This window comes from Onychostoma macrolepis, chromosome 23 (assembly GCF_012432095.1).
Source record: "Onychostoma macrolepis isolate SWU-2019 chromosome 23, ASM1243209v1, whole genome shotgun sequence".
Lineage (NCBI taxonomy): Eukaryota > Metazoa > Chordata > Actinopteri > Cypriniformes > Cyprinidae > Onychostoma > Onychostoma macrolepis.
This window is the reverse complement of record NC_081177.1, coordinates 21210214-21229763: the sequence shown is the minus strand read 5'-3', so window position 1 is coordinate 21229763 and position 19550 is coordinate 21210214. Positions and strand designations below refer to the sequence as shown.

The 19550-nt window shown below is 37.2% G+C and overlaps 1 protein-coding gene across 2 annotated transcripts in view; it reads left to right on the top strand.

Moving 5' to 3' along the window:
- Nucleotides 1-3022: 3022 nt before the first annotated feature.
- soga1 (suppressor of glucose, autophagy associated 1) overlaps nt 3023-19550 on the top strand; it is a 50548-nt gene continuing 34020 nt past the window's right edge. For both annotated transcript variants that reach the window (XM_058763735.1, XM_058763734.1), the window contains exons 1-3: nt 3023-4151; nt 6059-6283; nt 15051-15209. In XM_058763735.1, the coding sequence (XP_058619718.1) occupies nt 3282-4151; nt 6059-6283; nt 15051-15209 (1254 nt within the window). In that variant the 5' untranslated portion in view covers nt 3023-3281. The remainder of the gene's footprint in view (nt 4152-6058; nt 6284-15050; nt 15210-19550) is intronic.

The window sequence follows — 19550 nt, the reverse complement described above, 5'->3', positions numbered from 1 at the left end:
AAGGCTCTAGTGTTCGGCCAGGAGGACAGTCTCTGAATAAAGCCATCGTTACAGACTAATTATAGCGCATGTTACCTGTGCTCACATTCCTGCCTCATCATTGAGCCTCCCATTCCACTTCAGGAGGAAAATCCAAAATTCCATTAACACAAATGCTCGTTTTCAAACACTTAGCAGTTGTCTTTAAATAGGACTATTTAGTGAATTCTGTCATCCAAACAAAAATTATTATACAACTAACACTACACTGTAAAACCCGACAAGTTACGGTAACTCAAACCGTTTGAGGAAACCGATTGCCTTAAACCATTTAAGTTTTAAAACTAATAAATATGAGTACCATAACTCATTTACATCGAGTTAAATTAACTTATTTTTTAGTGTTGGCTTAGTCAATTATTAGAGTTAACTGAACTTGAACATTTTAAGTTTATTCCACTCAGTTAGAATGTAAGTCTTTACAACTTAAAATTAACCACTTTGCTACTTAAATGGTTTGAGGAAACCGATTGCCTTAAATGGTTTAAGTTCATCAAACTCAAAGCAATAAAGTTACATAAGAAGCAAAAACACTGGTACAAAGAAATCATGACAGAACAGGAGTGTTTCCTCAAGTATTTATTGAAATACAACTAATGTTTTCAAGCATAAAACAAAATCATTGGGCTGTATATTCAAAAATATTACTTATTTTTGTAATAGCTGTGGGTACCACACTGGGATACATAATAATACAACAGCCAACATTATTACATTATTGCTAATACAAATAATTTATAGAGTAAGTTTTATATTTTATATTTCAAACAAGTGGTATTCATTAAAAATCAGTGTTAACTTAACTGACAACATCTAGCAACGTATACAGTACACTGGGGTCAAAAGGTCAATGTGTGTTAATGATCCTTTTTTCTAAGGCAATAATAATGTTTCTATAGCTTTTTGTAGCCAAGAAGACTGGATACAGTAATCGATTTTTAAAAGTTAACCTATGTGTACTGATGCCAAATTATCACAACTAACTCGCTCCTGGATAAGTTAAAAAGAAATACAAAGCAGACATAAAATGATTAAAGATTAAAATAATCATTACTATTAAAGTTTTATAAAACTCAAATTAATACTAGCCTATTTTATTTCTGGATTCATTAAAAAGATTCGTTCAATCATTAAAAAGAGAGTCATTTGTTTAGGAATCCGACTATACTGGTCTGGTCAGTCTGTTCATAAATCACTAAAACAGCTTGACTCATAAAAGTCATTGTGCGGGAATTGTACTACACTGTTTGTCCTGCAAAGTTTATGATTCACAAAAAGATTTGAAGAGTCATTTGTACAGGAATTTGTACTTGACGCACTGAATATTTTTGATTCACTAAAAAAGAGCCAGCTCATTTGAATAATTTGTTAGTGAATCAGACTACACTGTTTATCATCCCTTGGTGCATTTGCTAAAAGCAACTATGGTCAAAAGTTCCATCGTTACCAATTGAGCTCAAATGGAACCAATTGTGACCATACCTAACGATGCTTTTGAGAAACGCATCCCAGATCGCACACGTATATCTGCATAACGTCTGATAAAGATCACTTGATCTGGAAAGCATCTGCTGTGTACAAACATCTGACAGACATATTTAAGATGTGAGCTTTACATACTATACATTCTAAATCATAAACATCTTAAAGACATCTAATATACGTCTATTTGACATCCGATAGAAAACGTCCAATAAACGTATTGCAGATGAACAAACACTCTAAAAAATACGTTTTGCAGATGTAAATGCAGACGTCAAATAGACGTCTTCATAATGTACGTGTGCTATCATGGGACCCCTGCATGGTTATGTCATTCATTTAAAGGATCCCACTCATAAGAGCCATTCATTTTTTCTTTGTCGTTTTAATATTCCCATTACCCCTAAAGAATTCGCTATTGTTTTTGATGCCATATATCTGGAGTTATTAGACTGTTTCAAATGACCTTCTGTTTTACCTTCTTTAGATCCCACTATTTCAGTGGTGGGAAAGCAGTACTTTTCTGCCTCTTCTTCTAATAAATCAATACATTTGTTATTTCTTAATGATTTTGTATCAGTTCCAAATGTTATGGTTTATTGGAATGCTTTTGTCTCTGATATTGCCTGGAGGAAAGTTTGGCTGATTCCAAATTGATACTTAATTACTAAAAAGATAAAAGAAGTTTCCTTTTGAATTGTCCATCGTATATATCCTGTTAATACTTTCTTAAAGAAATATAAAAAAGACATTGATACAAACTGTTCTTTTGCAAACAGCACCCAGAGACTATATAGTGCATTTATTTTCACACTGCCAATACCCTAAATTGTTGTGGAAAGACCTCTCCTTGTTCGGTATTGAGAATATTGATTAAAAAGTTTCTTTACTTTGGGAAAATGTTTTGTTTGGATTTGTTAATTCAAAAAAAGTGCATTTACAGAAAAACAAATTTAATCTCCTTATCTTGTTAACAACATTTTATATACATAAATGTAGCCTAAATTCTGCCTTTTTTTATGATTTAATTTGGGACTATTTCTAACTCATGTAACAAGAAGGGTTAAAAATAGTTGAATATTTAAGCTGTTTAATCTTCTCCTTTGAATGTAATGTGTTTTGTTTAATTTTATACCCCTGTCTAGTAATTTATTTGCTTTGTCATTATATATATATTTTTAATTTAATTTAATTTTCTTTTTATTATTATTTTAGGCCTAACTGCTTTTTATTGGTTGATATAATGTTCGTAATCAGAAAGAGCCATTCGTTCGCGAATCAGAATAAAAATGCTCATAAAAGTCATTAGTTAGCATTCGTACTAAAAACTGGCTAAAAATCATTCGATTTCTGTATTTTTCGAATGGAACGGTTGTCGATTCCAAACCCTTATTTAGGATTTTTTTTTCATGTGTCTACTTTTTTCACGTGCAGTGTCTTGGTGGCAGTAGTGCTCTGCGCGCGAGGCTCTCCAGATCCATTCGTCACGGTCAGAGCCGCTGTCTGGGCGGAGAGAAAGAAACCCAAGTAACACAGAGCAGCAGCCGCAGTTCAAAACTGAGGACGCACAGGGGGATATCTTGCAGACGTGGTAAACAGAAGAAAACAGAAGCATCTCAAGCCAAGCAATTACATTCTCTTTTGGATTTCCAAAGGTTTTGATGTCGGCTGATCTGGTGTGAAGCGTTTACCAGTTCAACTTCTGTGTTTGAGGAAAGGAGGTACATTTCAGCTATACTCGGGTCTCGTAAACGGAATGAATGACCAAGACAAAGGTTGACACCGGTTCCCCGACGCATTTTGTCTCGTCGAAGGAGAAGAGGCAAAAGCAGAAAATGGAGAGCAGCAGCGGAGAACAAGAGCAGCCGAAGCCGTCACAACAGCAGCCGCCTGCGCAGCCGCTACAAGTTACCGAGAAAAAGAAAATACACCGAGCACCGTCTCCAGCAAGACCCAAAGATGTGCCCGGGTGGTCCCTCACTAAAATCCGCGGAGGTATCGGCACGCCGACGCTGAGCGTTAAACCGGGGGCCATATATTTAGGCGGCCGCGTGTCCAGACGTAGCCCGGTTACCGGGAAGGAGACAAAAACAGAGAAGGGTAAACCGACCGGCAAACCCGCGCTGTCCCCGGCCGGTGCTCAGAAGAGCATCGTGAAGTCTAATAAAAGCGGCCGGAGAAAAGTTTCGGACGCCAGCATCGGATCGGATGATTTGAGCAAGGACTCCGGCTGCGCTCCGGGGAAACTCTCACCCACCGACAGCAGCTCGGAGCTCTCCGACTGCGCCTCCGAGGAGAATAAAGTCTCCACAGATGCGCTCAGCAGCGACACCGAGAGCAGCAGCCGCGGGGGGATCGACGGCGAAAAAGCGCAAGCGGGACATGGACTGTTGGACAAGAGTGGTCAAACCAAGACCAGCGTGGAGAAAGACCGGCTCTCGCTGGGAATGGAGACCGCAGAGGGGAGCGTCTCACCCGGCGACGAGCGCTCGCTCACCTCGTTCGACAGCAGGATGCCCGCCAGCACGTCCTTGGCGTTTTCGGACCTGACTGAGGAATTAATGGACGGGATGCATGAGGAATTAATCAGGGAAATAGAGGAACTCAGGTCGGAGAATGATTATTTAAAGGTAACATAATGATTCTATTTTACAATAAGTAAAATAAAATTAGCACCATGGCAACCACAGTTTCCACCAAAATATCTTAGTTGCTACATTCTTGTTAAGGTTTAGCATGATGCTGTTGTCTAGTTCTTCAGAAATCATCTATGTGTTGGTGCTTTAAACAGCCAAGAACCAAAACACTGTTCTCAAGAACATATGTGACCCTGGATCACAAAACCAGTCATAAGGGTCATTTTTTTGAAGTTGAGATTTATACATTATCTGAAAGCTGAATAAGCTTTCTATTGATGTATGGTTTGTTAGGATAGGACAGTATTTGGCTGAGATACAACTATTTGGAAATCTGGAATCTGAGTGTGCAATAAAATAAAAATATTGAGAAAATCACTTTTAAAATTGTCCAAATTAAGTCCTTAGGAATGCATATTACTAATAAAAAATTAGGTTTTGATATATTTTTACGGTAGGAAATTTATAAAATATCTTCATGGAACATAATCTTTACTTAATATCCTAATGATTTTTGCCATAAAAGAAGAATCAATAATTTTGACCCATACAATGTATTGTTGGCTATTGCTACAAATATGCTCTTGCTTAAGACTGGTTTTGTGGTCCAGGGTCACATACAAGCTAATGCAACATCAAAACCTCCAAAATAACAAGCATAAGAACCAAACACAACCAAAATGGTGCTTGATGCACAGGGAGGTTCTTTGCTGAACTTTAAAATACCTTAAACATTTTTTCAAAGTTTATAGTTAGAGTTACAATAAAGCTGTAAAGCAATATTAGTATAAGAAGATTTCAGAATCTTTTAATTATTTCATGATTATTACTACATTATAATAATGCATCCCATTAAAAATGAAAATGCTAGGTTATTGCATTTCTAAAAATCAAACTGGTACATTAATTGCACTCTAGCCCACTTAGAAATTAATAATTGAGTCAAGAAAATGAAGTTAATGAAGTTTCGAGATGGAAACAAGATGTTTTTATGATGCTGAAAACATGTTTACAGTGCAATTAGTCAAAATAACTGTAGTAACTATAGTTTTCTGGTGAAACTATTCACAATGGTACATTTTTACCAGGGTTGTAATGTATTCAGAAATACAGTATACTAGTTAGTATACTGTATTTCTGAATTATCTAAATGTCTATGTTCCTTCCCCCTGAAACGGGAAACACTGTATTCATTCTTCTCGCAAGGCATATGTTTAAGATCCTTGTTTACTATGATTTCTCCAGAATTACTATGAGTCATATGTAAGAGATAAACAGTGATTCTTTTGTAATCTCGGTTTTCATAAACTATCACAAGACCATGACGGAACCAAATCTATTTCATTTGCCATTCCTAATATAAAAGCATTAAAAAGGCTACTGGCTCGTTGCTCCTGCATGCGTTGCTTGAGTAATGCAGCTGTTTGTACAGATGCTGCAGCAGTCAGTCAGTCCACTGCGCCCGCGCCCACTTTTCACTCCATTGTTTATCCGCGCGCTGAGCACGTGACGCACGCTGCAGTAGTTGACCTATATTCACTGGAAATGTGTGGCAGCACGCGGTGGCCCACCGCATCTATCAGCCTCTGAAAGCGGAATGCATTTAAACCCATTTGAGGCATAAATAGTTTATTTGGGTTTAGAGCAATTCTGCTTTCTAAACATGGCGCTATTATGTAAACTGTGTAGTAAAAGAGTCCCGAGGAAAATCATAATGCAGCATAATACATGATGATACAGATATTAGTAGCTACCATGATCTCAAGTGGCTTTTCACGCTACCCTTGATGCTGGGTGACACCAGTGGTAGCCCTGTCTAACTAAAATGTCCAATATGTTTTTGAAAAAGCTTGCAAAACGCAGTAATTTCTAAAATGATGCATTTTGTGTGTGTGTATCAGGATGAGATGGAGGAGCTTCGCTCTGAGATGCTGGAGATGAGGGACATGTATATGGAGGAGGATGTCTATCAGCTCCAGGAGCTCAGACAGCAGCTGGATCAGGCCAACAAAACCTGCCGCATCCTGCAGTACCGCCTCAAGAAGGCAGAGAGACGCAGCATCCGCGTGGCCCAGACCGGACAAGTGGACGGGGAGCTTATCCGAACACTGGAGCAAGACGTCAAGGTTAGAGCAAGTTAATGTAGTAATGCAGTTGGTGTGAAGGTGTGATTTATTACAGATAAAAGCCAACAAATGTATTCTGTTAGCTAACTGTGTTTAGCAAGTGATTGCTTGATCTTTAAGTTGAGTTTGACTCAAACACCTTGTGAAAATGAAGAGCGCTTAATTCTTTTGAATGTGAATATTTGCAGATAATACAGTTTTAATGAAATAAAAGACCATTTAAGTGTACTTAAGGAAAGTACACTTTCATAGCTGTTTCTTAAACGCACTTAAGTACACTTGCACTTGATCTTTTGTCATGTTTAAAAGAAGTACACTTATTTTAATGTTTGACTAGCATAGTAAATCGCATGTAAAAAAGCTAATTGTAATTTAACTGTGGTGTGTTATTAGAAATTACAGTTGAAGTTAATATATAGTGCCCCTATTATGGGTAATGAAAAGTTCATATTTTTGTTTTGGGAGACCCCAACAACAGGTTGACATTCATGCAAGGTTAAAAAACACTTTCATTTTCTTGTTATATGCATTTATTTTGACCTTATTTGCTCAATGACTTCCAAACGATTCGCTCAACGATTCATTTTTCCAAACCCCTCCTTTGCGTGACGTTAATCTGCGGTGATTGGTCGATTTCATTTAAAGCAGTGTTTGTGAGCTTTTAACGCTCCAAAAGCGGCATCTAGTGGCAAAGAATGAATTTGCATTTTCATTCAGACCAACTTGAAAATCAAGTTTCCCCAGGCGCAAAAAGTGGGCGGGCAATATGCTAATATCTCATGTTGATGTCCGCATGAAATGGCTTGGGATATGTTTTAAAAACGACTAATTTCAATGATTCTGAGTCGACTCTTTCTTTTGAGAGACAATAACTTTATACACACTGCACTTTCAGATTTAAAACTTTGCAGGATGTTTTTATTCACTTAGAGCTGTGTTACACACTGCATGAAAGGTCATTTTCAAAAATCCATAATCGTTGCAGTTTAAATGTACTATTGCAACTCATCATTACAAATGTGTAATTACAAATATATTTAAATACATAAAAGTATATTGTAGTTTACCATAAATGCTTGTCAGTAAATGCAGCCACACAGTTTAACCATATTTCAAAGACAACAGAAGTAATTATGAAATTACATATATGTAATTGTAATTGATGTACTCTATAGAGACACATAGGGTCGAAAACACTCTTAAATTCAACTAATTGCATTATATAAATGTAAATTATAATACATTTGAATTTAATTGTAAATAACATACAATTAAGTGTCTGAACCCCCCCCCCTCAAAAAAATTAAATGCCCACTTAAAATATATTAAGTACTTTTTTTTTTTTTTAAGTATGCTAAAGTGTACTTATTTTTCACAAGGGACTCTCTGAATGAAGTGAATCTCCTAAAATATCCAATGATGTAAGCGTCTGTGGTAGACTGTAAGATCATGCTTTAGGCAGCATGTAATGCACCACACAGGCAACTGTCTCACATGGCTGAGGACACAATACTTCCTTTCTCTGGTCTGTCAGTGAGAGGAGAAATAACCATGATGTCATTCCCGTCAGCACTGTATTCCTCATGGCTGATTTGTATACAGTAACAGAGGGAGGAAAAGGAGGGAGAGTGATTTCCTCTGCCAAGCAAATGCTGCGGCTCTTTATGCTACTGAGACTGGCTGTGTTGGTCTATAACAAGTTACACTGTCACATACTTAAGTTTTACCACTCAGGACACAGCTGGTAAGGTTCAGAGGCTGCAAAACACAATCGATGTGGCGTGAAACACAGGAGGGGGATGGTGTCTGTAGAAAAAAACATCTCTGCCTCTGCTGAATTCTTTAACTGCTGACAGGAGTCTCCTAACACAGGGTCAATTGTCTCTCCACAGCCAGGTCAGATTACACTGATCTTCACGGCGCTTGTGCATTCAACTGGTTGAAATACTCCATTGCTATAGCTGTGACAGGCATGCTAGGCTTTAAGGAGGAAGGACATTGTTTCTTTACATTCAGCTTAGCACAGCAACAAAACATTGTGCAAATCGAAGTGCTAACTCAGATTTTCTTGTAGCCTTACAGGGTTATGAGAACAACTCGTGCAACAATCAGTACTAGTTTAAAGTGATGCAACGAATTGCATTTTTTATTAAAACACAGGAACCGTCAATAAAGTTTTAAAGTAGCCAAAAACCGAAACTGACAATAAACTCTATTTAATAATCAATTAATCAACTTTATTTAATAATCAACTTTGTTGTATGAAAACAGTTAAATTGCACATAAGACAGTTTTTATGTCAACTTTTAATATAAATATGTTTTGATTCCAATTAGATGTTTCAATATAAAATTTAAACAGTGCTTGTTATAAACTTTCTTGACATATTTATTCAAATATACATTAAATAATGAAGTAAGGCTGGGTATTGTTAAAATTCTTTTAATGTCGATACCGATACTTTGACTTGGATACCGATTCCTGAACGATACTTTTTCATTACCAATTTTATGAAATCCATTTTAAGATTACGTTACATTATTATTTTTCAGCTTGTTGACAGACTTAAAGACTCATCTCCTGAGCCACTGCACAAAGGAACAAAAATTCTACCATTAGTCTTTAATTTAATCTGTGTTGATTATGTTTTAAACTTAAGCTAATTAAAAAAAAAATTTCATTTGTACAAAGATATGTCTGCTGTTAGCAACAGCACCTCAGGTAGCACTGAGACTAAAGATATGTGAAGAGAACAATGTAATTATTGCCTAAACATCATTTGTATTTAAATAAATGACTGAATGCCACATTCATGAATGCCATCTTGTTTAGGTTGCTTAATGATTTTTATGTTCTCGGCTACGGCGGTGTAACAGCTTACTTCCGGTCAACGTAGCTGTTCCATTCGCAGCTGTTGCTTAAAGTCCCTATATAACTTCCTCATCATCATGCACTAAAAAGGTTGAATAGATGCAGTTCTTTATGCATGAAATATTTGAATATAAATTTGTTGTTAATGAGTTGTTAATTGCAGTTAAACCATAGTTCTGTCATAGTTCTGTTAAACCATTTCTGTTACTAAGTATTGTGGTGCCTTACACAAAAAATAAAAACATTTGAAGAGTCAGGACTGATGTTTGCTATTATAGTTAGGCCAGAGCTACTAAAATATCAGTTTCATCAGTGCATCTTAGATTTTGTATTCTCCTGGGTGCGCAAACTGCAGATTATATGAAAATTATAATATAAAAATGTTAACTTATCGGTTATCGGTATCGGCCACGAGAAGGACTTAATTATCGGTATCGGTTAAAATTTTTCATATCGTGCATCCCTACTAAATGTACTAAATACTAAATGTATAGTGCGTATATTTAGCAAGATGCTCCTCTGTTCAGTGTTGTTACACTTGCTGCAGTGTTCAGTTAAGATTAGAGATCAATATCTTTTTAATATTCACTGTCGTTCATGGCAATGCTGTTTAGCAGACCACTCATCTGACTATTATGTATTTCGTTTCACACTACAGACACACTCTCTTGTCTCATACAAACACAACTGCTGCCAAATGTTATCAACTAGTGAAAATGACCTCAGAAGATAGATTCAATGTTTGTCTTGTTGCTAGGCTGACTGTTATGAACACTTTTTTTGTAGCAGAAACTTTATATACATGTAAAACTAACCGAAAGGGACTGTGATGTTAAGCAGATCACCCTTTTGGTTTATTTCTCAATGATGACCGGCTAACTGTACATTATCCTGCTTATTATGTGACTTACTTTACAAAAATATAAATAATTGGAAATGAAATGCTAATATGAGTTGAAAATATTATATTGTGTGAAAAGAAAGGTCTCCCTGGGGAGCACAGATATTTAGGAAATTGATTAACCCAGAAGGATGCAAATAACCAGTCGTAGTCAAGTATTTAACAAAGCCAATGAAGACAAATTAAATATTTCTTTTGAATTCTGAAAATTTATCATCTTAAAATGACAGAATATTTGCTGATGAATCAATCTGGCCATAATGTATTACATATTAAGTAAAACCCTTGATTTCTGTGAACTTTTTGGGGCTGAGATGACCCACGTATCAGTTATTGTTTGGCCCTTTCCTTATGAATGAACTCCATTCAGAGGTCAGTGATATTCTGACCAAGAGGCTGTGTAAGACAAATATTTTTTCCCCTTGGACTTACATGAGTTTCCCATGTTCGACTTCTTCCCATCTCTCTCTGGTCTCTCGGGATGAAGGGGGAGGGGATGATGTGATGGTCAGGAGGGGGTGGGGTGAAAAGGGTTGATGGAGGATCTGAATGTTTGTAAGATCCCTGCACTATTTCCTGCTCTCTGAAGCACTGGCCTCATTTCTCATCCAATGAGGGCAACGTCTCCCAGATCTGTCAGGGGAAGGAAGGAAAACAGCTCCACACCTTCTCATCAGCTGCTGTGGCTTGTGAAATTGGGTTTGGAGGAACACTGGAGCTTCCTCTCTCCCTCTGTTATCCATCTGAGCTTCACCGGCTATGTGCTCATGCAAAACAACAGCTGAGAAATGGAGAGAATGATTACAGCTGTAGACAACAAATATCAGAAATGAGATTAATATATAGAAATTCAGACATTCTAGTGCATCAAAACTGAATCACTCCCATTCAAATCTAGTTGCTAATGTACTATACAGCTTGCAGAGTCGTTATTCTTTTCTGATGGCAGATATTTAAATTGGATGTCATGCAACATTTCTGTTGTTGCACGCCCAGTCCTAATGGAGGATGCAGATGTTTAAGTCTTCCGCTTCTCAAAATGTTCTTGTGAAAGAAAAAGACCCTACTTATCTCCTTTAGACTTCACAGATCTCAAAAATGTCTCAATCTATGTTCAGATTTGCTGAGACAAAAGTGAGAGGTTTCATTATAAACTCTTATCAGATTTATCCAAGACCATTTTTTTGAGCTCTGCTAGTTTAATTTGTAGCTCTATACTCTTACTGTAAGTCAACAATTGTCTTATTTGTTTCTATTTTTATTTCTGGACCAAACCTCTAAGAAAAAGTTGACAGGTAAATCCCAAAGAATACTTCAGATTTGACACGAATGCGCAGTGTTGTCCCAAAGTCAATGAGTGTTTTGAATGTGTTTTTGATTAAACTCATGAAATAAGGTCTGTGGTGAACACAAGATTAAGATTTTTTCACATTTTATTTTGTGACATAAAATACACATTTTTAAAAAGGTTTACTTGTCTTGAAAAAGGGGGTGACTAACACATGGCTTTATAGGACTACAGCAATTCAAAAGCTTAGTGAAGGTAACATTAAAGACGTGACCTTGCTGTAGTTTGTTTTTAGTCTATGTTCAGCTTTTTATTTCTGGTGATTGTATTTAAGCTTCAAAATTCATAAAAATTAATTTGTAAAAATTATCATGATCAACAACCTTTGTTTGAGCTTATTTTCTCCAATAATTCAATGGTTATCCAATTGGATATTTGTCAAGGGATCCAGGGTGATGCTAACTTATGGGTTGACCTACAAAAATATGTCATCAATGCAGCACTCGATTAGTGCCAAGGTGCATCTGTGAGGTGACCGTACAGAGAACACACGCTTATAAAAATCAGGCTTTGCATAGTATGTGCATACCGTGCTGCTGATTAAATTATTATGCCACATGCACTATATGTATACGCTAGCATATTCACAAAAATTAAAGTATTTTGTGGGCTTAATGAGACCTGCAGTTATGAAAGAGCAACCTCTGAGTGGAAAAAAATAATTCTCTGGGCAGAAGGAGAATAATAAAGAGGAAGTGATGGTGACAGATGATGGTAAGCAAGGAAAATACTGTTTGGTCATTTTGGCCTTCGCCTTTTTAGATATCAGCTTAGCAGCAGTATCCTGGAGATAAGAGGGGAGAGAAAGAGACACATAGTAATGAACACCTCCTCATCATGTAGCTGGCTTGGTCCACTCTCTGTCGAACCCCTTCATTATCATCTATGTGAGGAGTGCAGATGCATAATCAGCCATGTGCTGCATTCACACGTCAAACAGCCACGGAGCAAGACAAAGCCCCACTTTAAAAACCAGATCCTAAGCTGAGATGAAATTCTAGAGGAGGCACATTTGAGATAACTAGGGCCTCTTTTCTAGAATAAAAAATTGAGAAGCAGGAGACTTAGGCTAAAATCTCCATTTACTTGCCCTACATTTTATATCATTAAATATCCTTTTTCATTTAGAAATGCATCACATTATAAGTAAAATGGTTTGCAAATGCTGTTTTATGTTGACTCTGTTACTCACTTGTGAGTTTCAAAGGCAGGATTTGTAAAATGAACTCAAGAGTGACATATGGCTGGAAGCTGCATTTAAAGTGTCAGTCCATTTAAAAATGTAGTGAAGCTGTGTTAATGGGTGTCTTTCAACACAACAGTATTTGGTGCCCTTGGACTGTCTTCATATGGCTCATCTGAGCCGCATGTGTGCTAAGAGGTTAACCAAAGGGCAGTCTGCTTTTTCTAAGCAGGGCAGGGTTGAGTTTATAGTGTGGATGTGCCCAGGCGGCTGTCCCGCAGATGCAACCAGATACAGATCTGGAGGGAAGTCATTTAAAACGACCGTTTGCACAGCAGAGAGGCGGCGCAATCCTGAAAAGCAGGATCAGAGAGGAACGAAACACACACACACACGCACACACATAATCAAACCATCATGGTCACATGCAAATGAGCCGTTATTAGTCTTTGATGGGTCATTACACTCCTTTGATTTCTGGGTTTGGTCAGATATGGCAGCTTGTTCCACATCAGGCAGTGGTGAGAGAGGCGGACAACAAAGCACCTAAACACACACACAAACACACACACACACACACATGCACGACACTGCAGTGCTTCACTGCCCCTTTCCCTGTGGATCTAGAGGTGTCTATCTCCTTTTGCATGTAAAAACAACAACAGGCCGTGACATTGTCAGACAAAGGCAGGTGGGTGGCGTCCAGACAGAATGGAGGGAGGAGTGAATGCAAATAACCTGGGACCAACAGACACTTTCGGAGCTTTTGTGTGACTATATAGACATGCAATTACCATAAAACCCTGGGCCTTGTGGTTTAGAAACACATTTTATATTATATCATGAATGGTGACATTGATTTATTTCCTGCTTTTCTGTTTGTCCATATAAAGATAATGTATAAAAACTCTTGTTAGTTATATAAAAAAATAAAAGCTGTGGTTGCTTTAATGATGGACTTTTTACAGTTAATGGTGTATTAAATTTGATATAATTTTAATATACAATCCAAAATGGCATTGATGTGTAAAAATGTTCAGAGTTCATTAAAAAGGTTTCTTTTTTCAGGAACTGTGGCTAAACATCATTGGAGTAGCTTACAAAACACTTATAATGCAAGAAACATTGAAACTAAAATACAAAATTGCATAACTAATAACAAAAATAGGAAGAAAATAAATATGGGTCACACATAGACATCTGCCCTATTATTGTTTGTCAGTAAATAGTCAGTGTCAATAAAAAGTGAATATTTTTACTTATACAAGGGTAGTTTTCATTATAATATTATATATAGTATATAGTACTAGTAGGCCTACGTATATTCTAATTATAATTTTCACCTTTTTTCACCATATACTGTAGGATATGTAATGTAATGTAACGTATTCACTGAACTTTTTTTGCTGTAAAATAATGTTTTTAATGTGCATGTCCAATATAAAGCAACAGCAAAACACAATTTTATCATCCCACAGCACAACATTTTTGGGAAAGTAGCTAGTACTGGAAAAGCTGAAATGAAAACAACTGTGAACTACTGTAACACTACTGAAAATGTAGTTAAGGTAGTAGTTTTGCTGCTTTTAGTTAGTTTCTTCCACGACATTGATGGATAAACAATGATGTTTATAGCTCCTGGCAATGAGAATTGGGGAAAAAAGACTGATGAAACCAGGCAGAGAGGCTGTTGGTGAAATAAAGAAAAGGAAAGAATGAGAAATAGAGGGATCTGATATGAATTAGAGCGTGGTGTTGGTACAGAGGAGCATTGTGGGTACCCAGCTGCACCTTGGCTGTGGTTCAGACACACAGAGAGGAGAAAACCCTCCCTCACAAACAGGGACTGTGTTTCTCCTCCTAGCCCTTCACAATCCCCATTTACCCCATTCAGCGACTGCTGCCCACTCTTTCCTCATTCCTCTCACACAAACCTGCATCCTTCCTTAATGTGTGCCCTATAGAAACATACAAACATTGCCCATAATGACAAATGCTCTTGTGTTGCTAAAATGGTCCAAGCACCAGTATGCGTGTGTGTGATAGAGATGGGTTTGGATTCTCTGTCTTTGTTTGGCCAACACTGATAATTGCCTCCTTAAGAAGTTAGTGCAGCTTTACGATCAACCACTTTTAATGAGCTTTCCTCTACCTTCAGGGGAGACATGAATCATAGACTTATGAACAAACCATCTTCAATACTTTTCACTGGCAAAGCTAAAATGAAAAAGAGGCCGAATTTTATGATAGGATTAATTACTACAGCATGCAGTATTTTTAATCAGTATTTAGCAGTACACTGAACAGTTTTCTGTATTTATCAGCACTGAATGAAATATGTTTATTTCAATATAATACATTTATGTTCTCTTGCCTATTATTTTTCACTAAGCTCGTCTTTGTTTGCAGCTCACAGAGGATATTGTTAATGCTCCCCTCATAAAAACTGTTGTCGTTGTTTTAGGTGGCAAAAGACGTGTCCATCCGTCTGCACAACGAGCTGGACGCTGTGGAAAAGAAGAGATCTCGTCTGGAGCAGGAGAACGAGGAGCTGAGGGTGAAACTACTGGATCTGGAGGTGGCCAAGCAGGTCCTGCAAGCGGAGATGGAGAAGGCCAGAGAGGTGAGAGATAAATTATCATTCCAGAAGCTTTCAGGATGTTCAGCAGATAGCAAGTGGGCTTTTAAATGAGCTGTAGATATTTGAAGTATGACACTTCTCAAATTTGTGGGAAATGCAATGAGCTGCTGTGAATATTACCACAGGAAAGGAGTGTGGTATGCATTATGAAACTGAAGAAAAGATTCTTCTGGGGTGGTCTGGGAATTGCTATGTGGTTGTTAAAGCATTGCTATGTGCTATTGGGCAATGCTAGGTGGTTACTTATTAGCCCCTCCTCTAAATCTCTATGATATTGTGGTCCCTAAAAATGACTCGGGTCCTTCCTTCAATGTAGGTCAATGGGATTTTGGGGGATTTTCTAGCTTGTTTCATTGGTCAAAAGCTGTAAGTTATTCATTAGTTATTCAAAAATAATGATGCTTGCCTTAGAATTCACCACTAATAATAACCTAAATAAGCCATTCTTTTGCTAAGTAATGTAGTTCATAAGCCTATCTGCATTGATTAATAAAGAATTTAAATCACAAGTCATATGTATGTGGCCACAGAAGTTGGCCATTTGGAGCTGGAACTATCCGTTTTTGGCCATTTTAGCTGCAATGATGGAAATTAGTGTGAGTTCTGTAAGAAGTTGCTAATTGGGGAAAACAGGATCATTAATTCGTTTCAGATTCTCCGAAAAGGCTTCATTAGGAGCTCCAGGGAAGGTTTCTGAAAGGAAAAGTGTTTCTATTGTAGTTGATTTGGCTTGGGGCAGAACTCTTAATGTTGACACTTTCGTTTAACTTGAGGCGCAGCGCTTCGCTGTAGTCAAAGCTCTAGGTGTGTTACGGGAGGAGCCGAGAGCCCTTCGCTCGGACCGATCTGTTGACTTTCTCTGTGTAAATGTCAGCTCGGGTGGGTGGGTTTGAGGGTGGACGGGGAGCACATGAATTTAGCATTAGATTTTCTCTACTTGACAGTTTAACGAGGAGGAACATAAAGCATGCTCCTTGTGTTTGGTTAATTCTCTGTTTTGGCCTGCATTCTTTTGGTAATAAATGTTCCTTTGTGTTCTGAGTAATGGATCATTGGCAGGATGGTCTATGTTGGCTCTATGGTTGGTCTGTGCTCTATTAGCTATGTCTGCTGCTTGATAGAAAGTGATGAATGCATTATTGTATGAAGCAACAGTCATTATTGGTCAGTTCACTCTTTTCTTTGAGAATCATTTTACGGGGTGTTGTATACCGCTGTGATAGTCAATGCCAGCGCTCTGATTCGCTCGGCTGCTCTGCTTTGGGTCGGCTCACAGGTTTGCTCTGTGTTCTTATTGGCTGAAAGCCCAGGGCAGGATGCGTGCCGCTCTCTGTTGTTGAGGACTGAATTCTTGGCATAGCGGGCACTTATGGTAGACAGCGAGAGTTCATCCTCAACTGAACTTCCAGAAAAGAGCCAGTAGAGCCTTTCAGACAACAGATGACTCAAAGAATGGAAAGAAACGATGGATCATTACATGCAAAAGAAGATGATCTGATGATCTGACTCAACATGATATCTCACTCTGACATACATACACTCAGTTAACAAAGTACAGGATGAAAGAGATGTATAAACATTATACATGGAATTCTGTGGTAAAATGTTTTTGTATAATGATAGCTAAACTGTATTTGTAATTGACTGACTTCTGTGTTAGTTTTATGTCTTTTTCTGTATAAGATAATTATAACTTTTTAAGATTTTTTATAAAGATTTGAGTTTTCTCAACTTGTCGTTTTAAGTTTATACAACACAAATTTGAGAATCTCCCACAAAAATGAGTTGAGCAAACTCAAAAATCTGCTGAAGCTGGTTGCCTTAAAATTTTAAGTTGGCTCAACTTTTTTTTTTTTTTACAGTGTGGAAAACAGCACATTCCCAGAATTCCTTGCATGAAACATCACATTTTATTTGAATTTATTTAATTTAAAATTTTATTTAAATAGTTTTTTTCTTCTTTTTCTTTTTGTTATTTGTTAGGGTTTTCTGTGTGATATTTTCTGTTGTAACACCATCTTTTATAGGCTTCTTGATTAACTCTAATTCTGTATTATTATGGTTATTATAGTTCAAGTAGAAGTAGTTTCTACTGGTGATTAGATAGTTCAAGATGTTTTTTACGGTACATTTAAAAGAATATTTGTTTTAAGTGGATGTAAAGTTACATCTGATGATGAATGTGCTAAATTATTAAACTAAACAAATGTCAATGGTGTATGCCATAAGGAAGAATGGACAGAAAAGAAACTTGCAACAATGTCTAATTTATCTCTCAACCATGATCACTAATCGCTTTATTTTTAAAGAGACTTCTCAGACTTTTAGTAGGTCAGTGAGAAAGAACAGAGTCACCATCAAAGACCTCCCTTCCTGACACAAAAACAAACACTCAAAATGAAAGCTTGCTGATATAGGGATTTTTAACCTAGATAGCACCCCACCCAAAAATCCTTTTTTTCCATCCTACAAATGCTTTTAGTTCTCCTTCTATGCTCTCCATCCCTCATTCTCTCAGTTCTTCATTTAACACACATTGGGTATCGATCGGTACTGCAGCTGGCGTGAAGTCTCACGGGTGATTAGGTTCACATGTCTACTGCTGCTGGGAGTGTAAGAGGTGTGTGTTTGTGTGTGTTTATGGCTTCTGATGGTGGTCGCTATGTGGAGGGGCTGTTTTATAGGGCCTGTTTTACAGGTGTTTAATAGGCTTCGGTACAGTAAAAGGTTAGTGTAAGAGCGCAACCTTTTCTTTCTCCAAATACGCATTCATACCAATAGCTCATTTGTTAATTTATCATTCAGAGCCTCAAAAACAGCATGTATTAGTGGCATTATCCATATACAGCTTATTTGTTGATCCAGAGCCCTTCTAGACTGTGCTAGAGGAAACAGTCCTATGAGGCTGACTGAAATTTTATTTATATTTTTCAGGAAGCTCCTATCTTTGTTTTGTTCTGAAGGGGAAACCCTGAGAAAGGAAGGAAGTGCAGGGTCTCTGAAGCAGGGTTCATTAACTCTGCGTCAGCCGCTCTGATGGAAACAAACACTAGATGAGGAAAACTTACAGATGGACAGTCAGCGGAGTCATTTTAAAACCCCCTTGTTGGGAAAAGCATGGAAAGATTTTGAGGAATTCTGAGCATTCCAGAATATTCAGAGTTTGCTGAAAACTCCCTGAAAGTTTGAGGGATGATGTGGGATTTAGCAGGTGGTCATGTAACTGTTATTTCAGAAGCAGAGTAATGAAACGCTGACCCGCTGACTCACAGACTATTTGATGACTACGAGAACAGTCATAGGTCAGTAAGCACAGTGCTGTGAGCTTTTATAAGAAATAACTTCCAGATAGATGAGCCTTGTCATTTCAAGACAAATCAATTTACATTTCTCTTACAGTGGTGGTACCATGGAATAGTGGTACTGAATGATCACTATATATACACATGTACAATGGTGTTTACATGGTACTCTAAGGTACCTCGAAGATACTAATTGTACATAAATGGTCCAATATCCCTATTAGAATTTTCTGTACCATGACACTTTGTAGTAGCCTACTACTTTGTGTGGTTCTAGTGGTGCATTTCAAATTGCCCTTTTCTCTCTATTATAATACTATTCAATGAATTATATTCATGAACGCACAATGCACACAGTCATAATAAAGTGAGTGTTCTCAGACTGTATTTACAATATCCAGTTTTCATTGTATCCAATATTGACATTGCTGTGAATAACACAAAGAAGAGAGTTAAATGGAGGCACAATAGCTGCTGGGTTGTGAAGTTTTGACTCTGGGAAGGTTTGGCAGCTGTGTTTGCTGTGTTTCTCTGTTTTGTGCAGTCTAAGCTGTACTTTACAGCAGCATCAAAGCACATGACATACTGGTTTGGAACATGATGGGAAAAGTAGGGAATAAAAGCAAGCGAGAAATGCACACATATACACTCACACACGTGTGACCTGGATATGTTTATTTTCTCAAAAACCAAGAAGTCCCTTGTGGAAATGAAGTACACTTTAGCATACTTTTAAAAGAGTACATTTCACAGAAATTATATATATTTTTTGACACATAATTGCATGTTAATTGCTATAAAATTAAAATACATAATTTCATAATTACTTATATTGTTAAAGTGTGCTGCCAAATGTACTGACAAACATTTATAATAAACTAAAAATATTTCAAACGTCATTTCTCTATGAAACTTGTAATTATGCATTTTTAATGAAGTTGCAATTTAATAAATGTAAACTTTATATGTGATGTCGAATAACACACTACCATTGATATTAAGTACTTGTGCTTTAGTATGT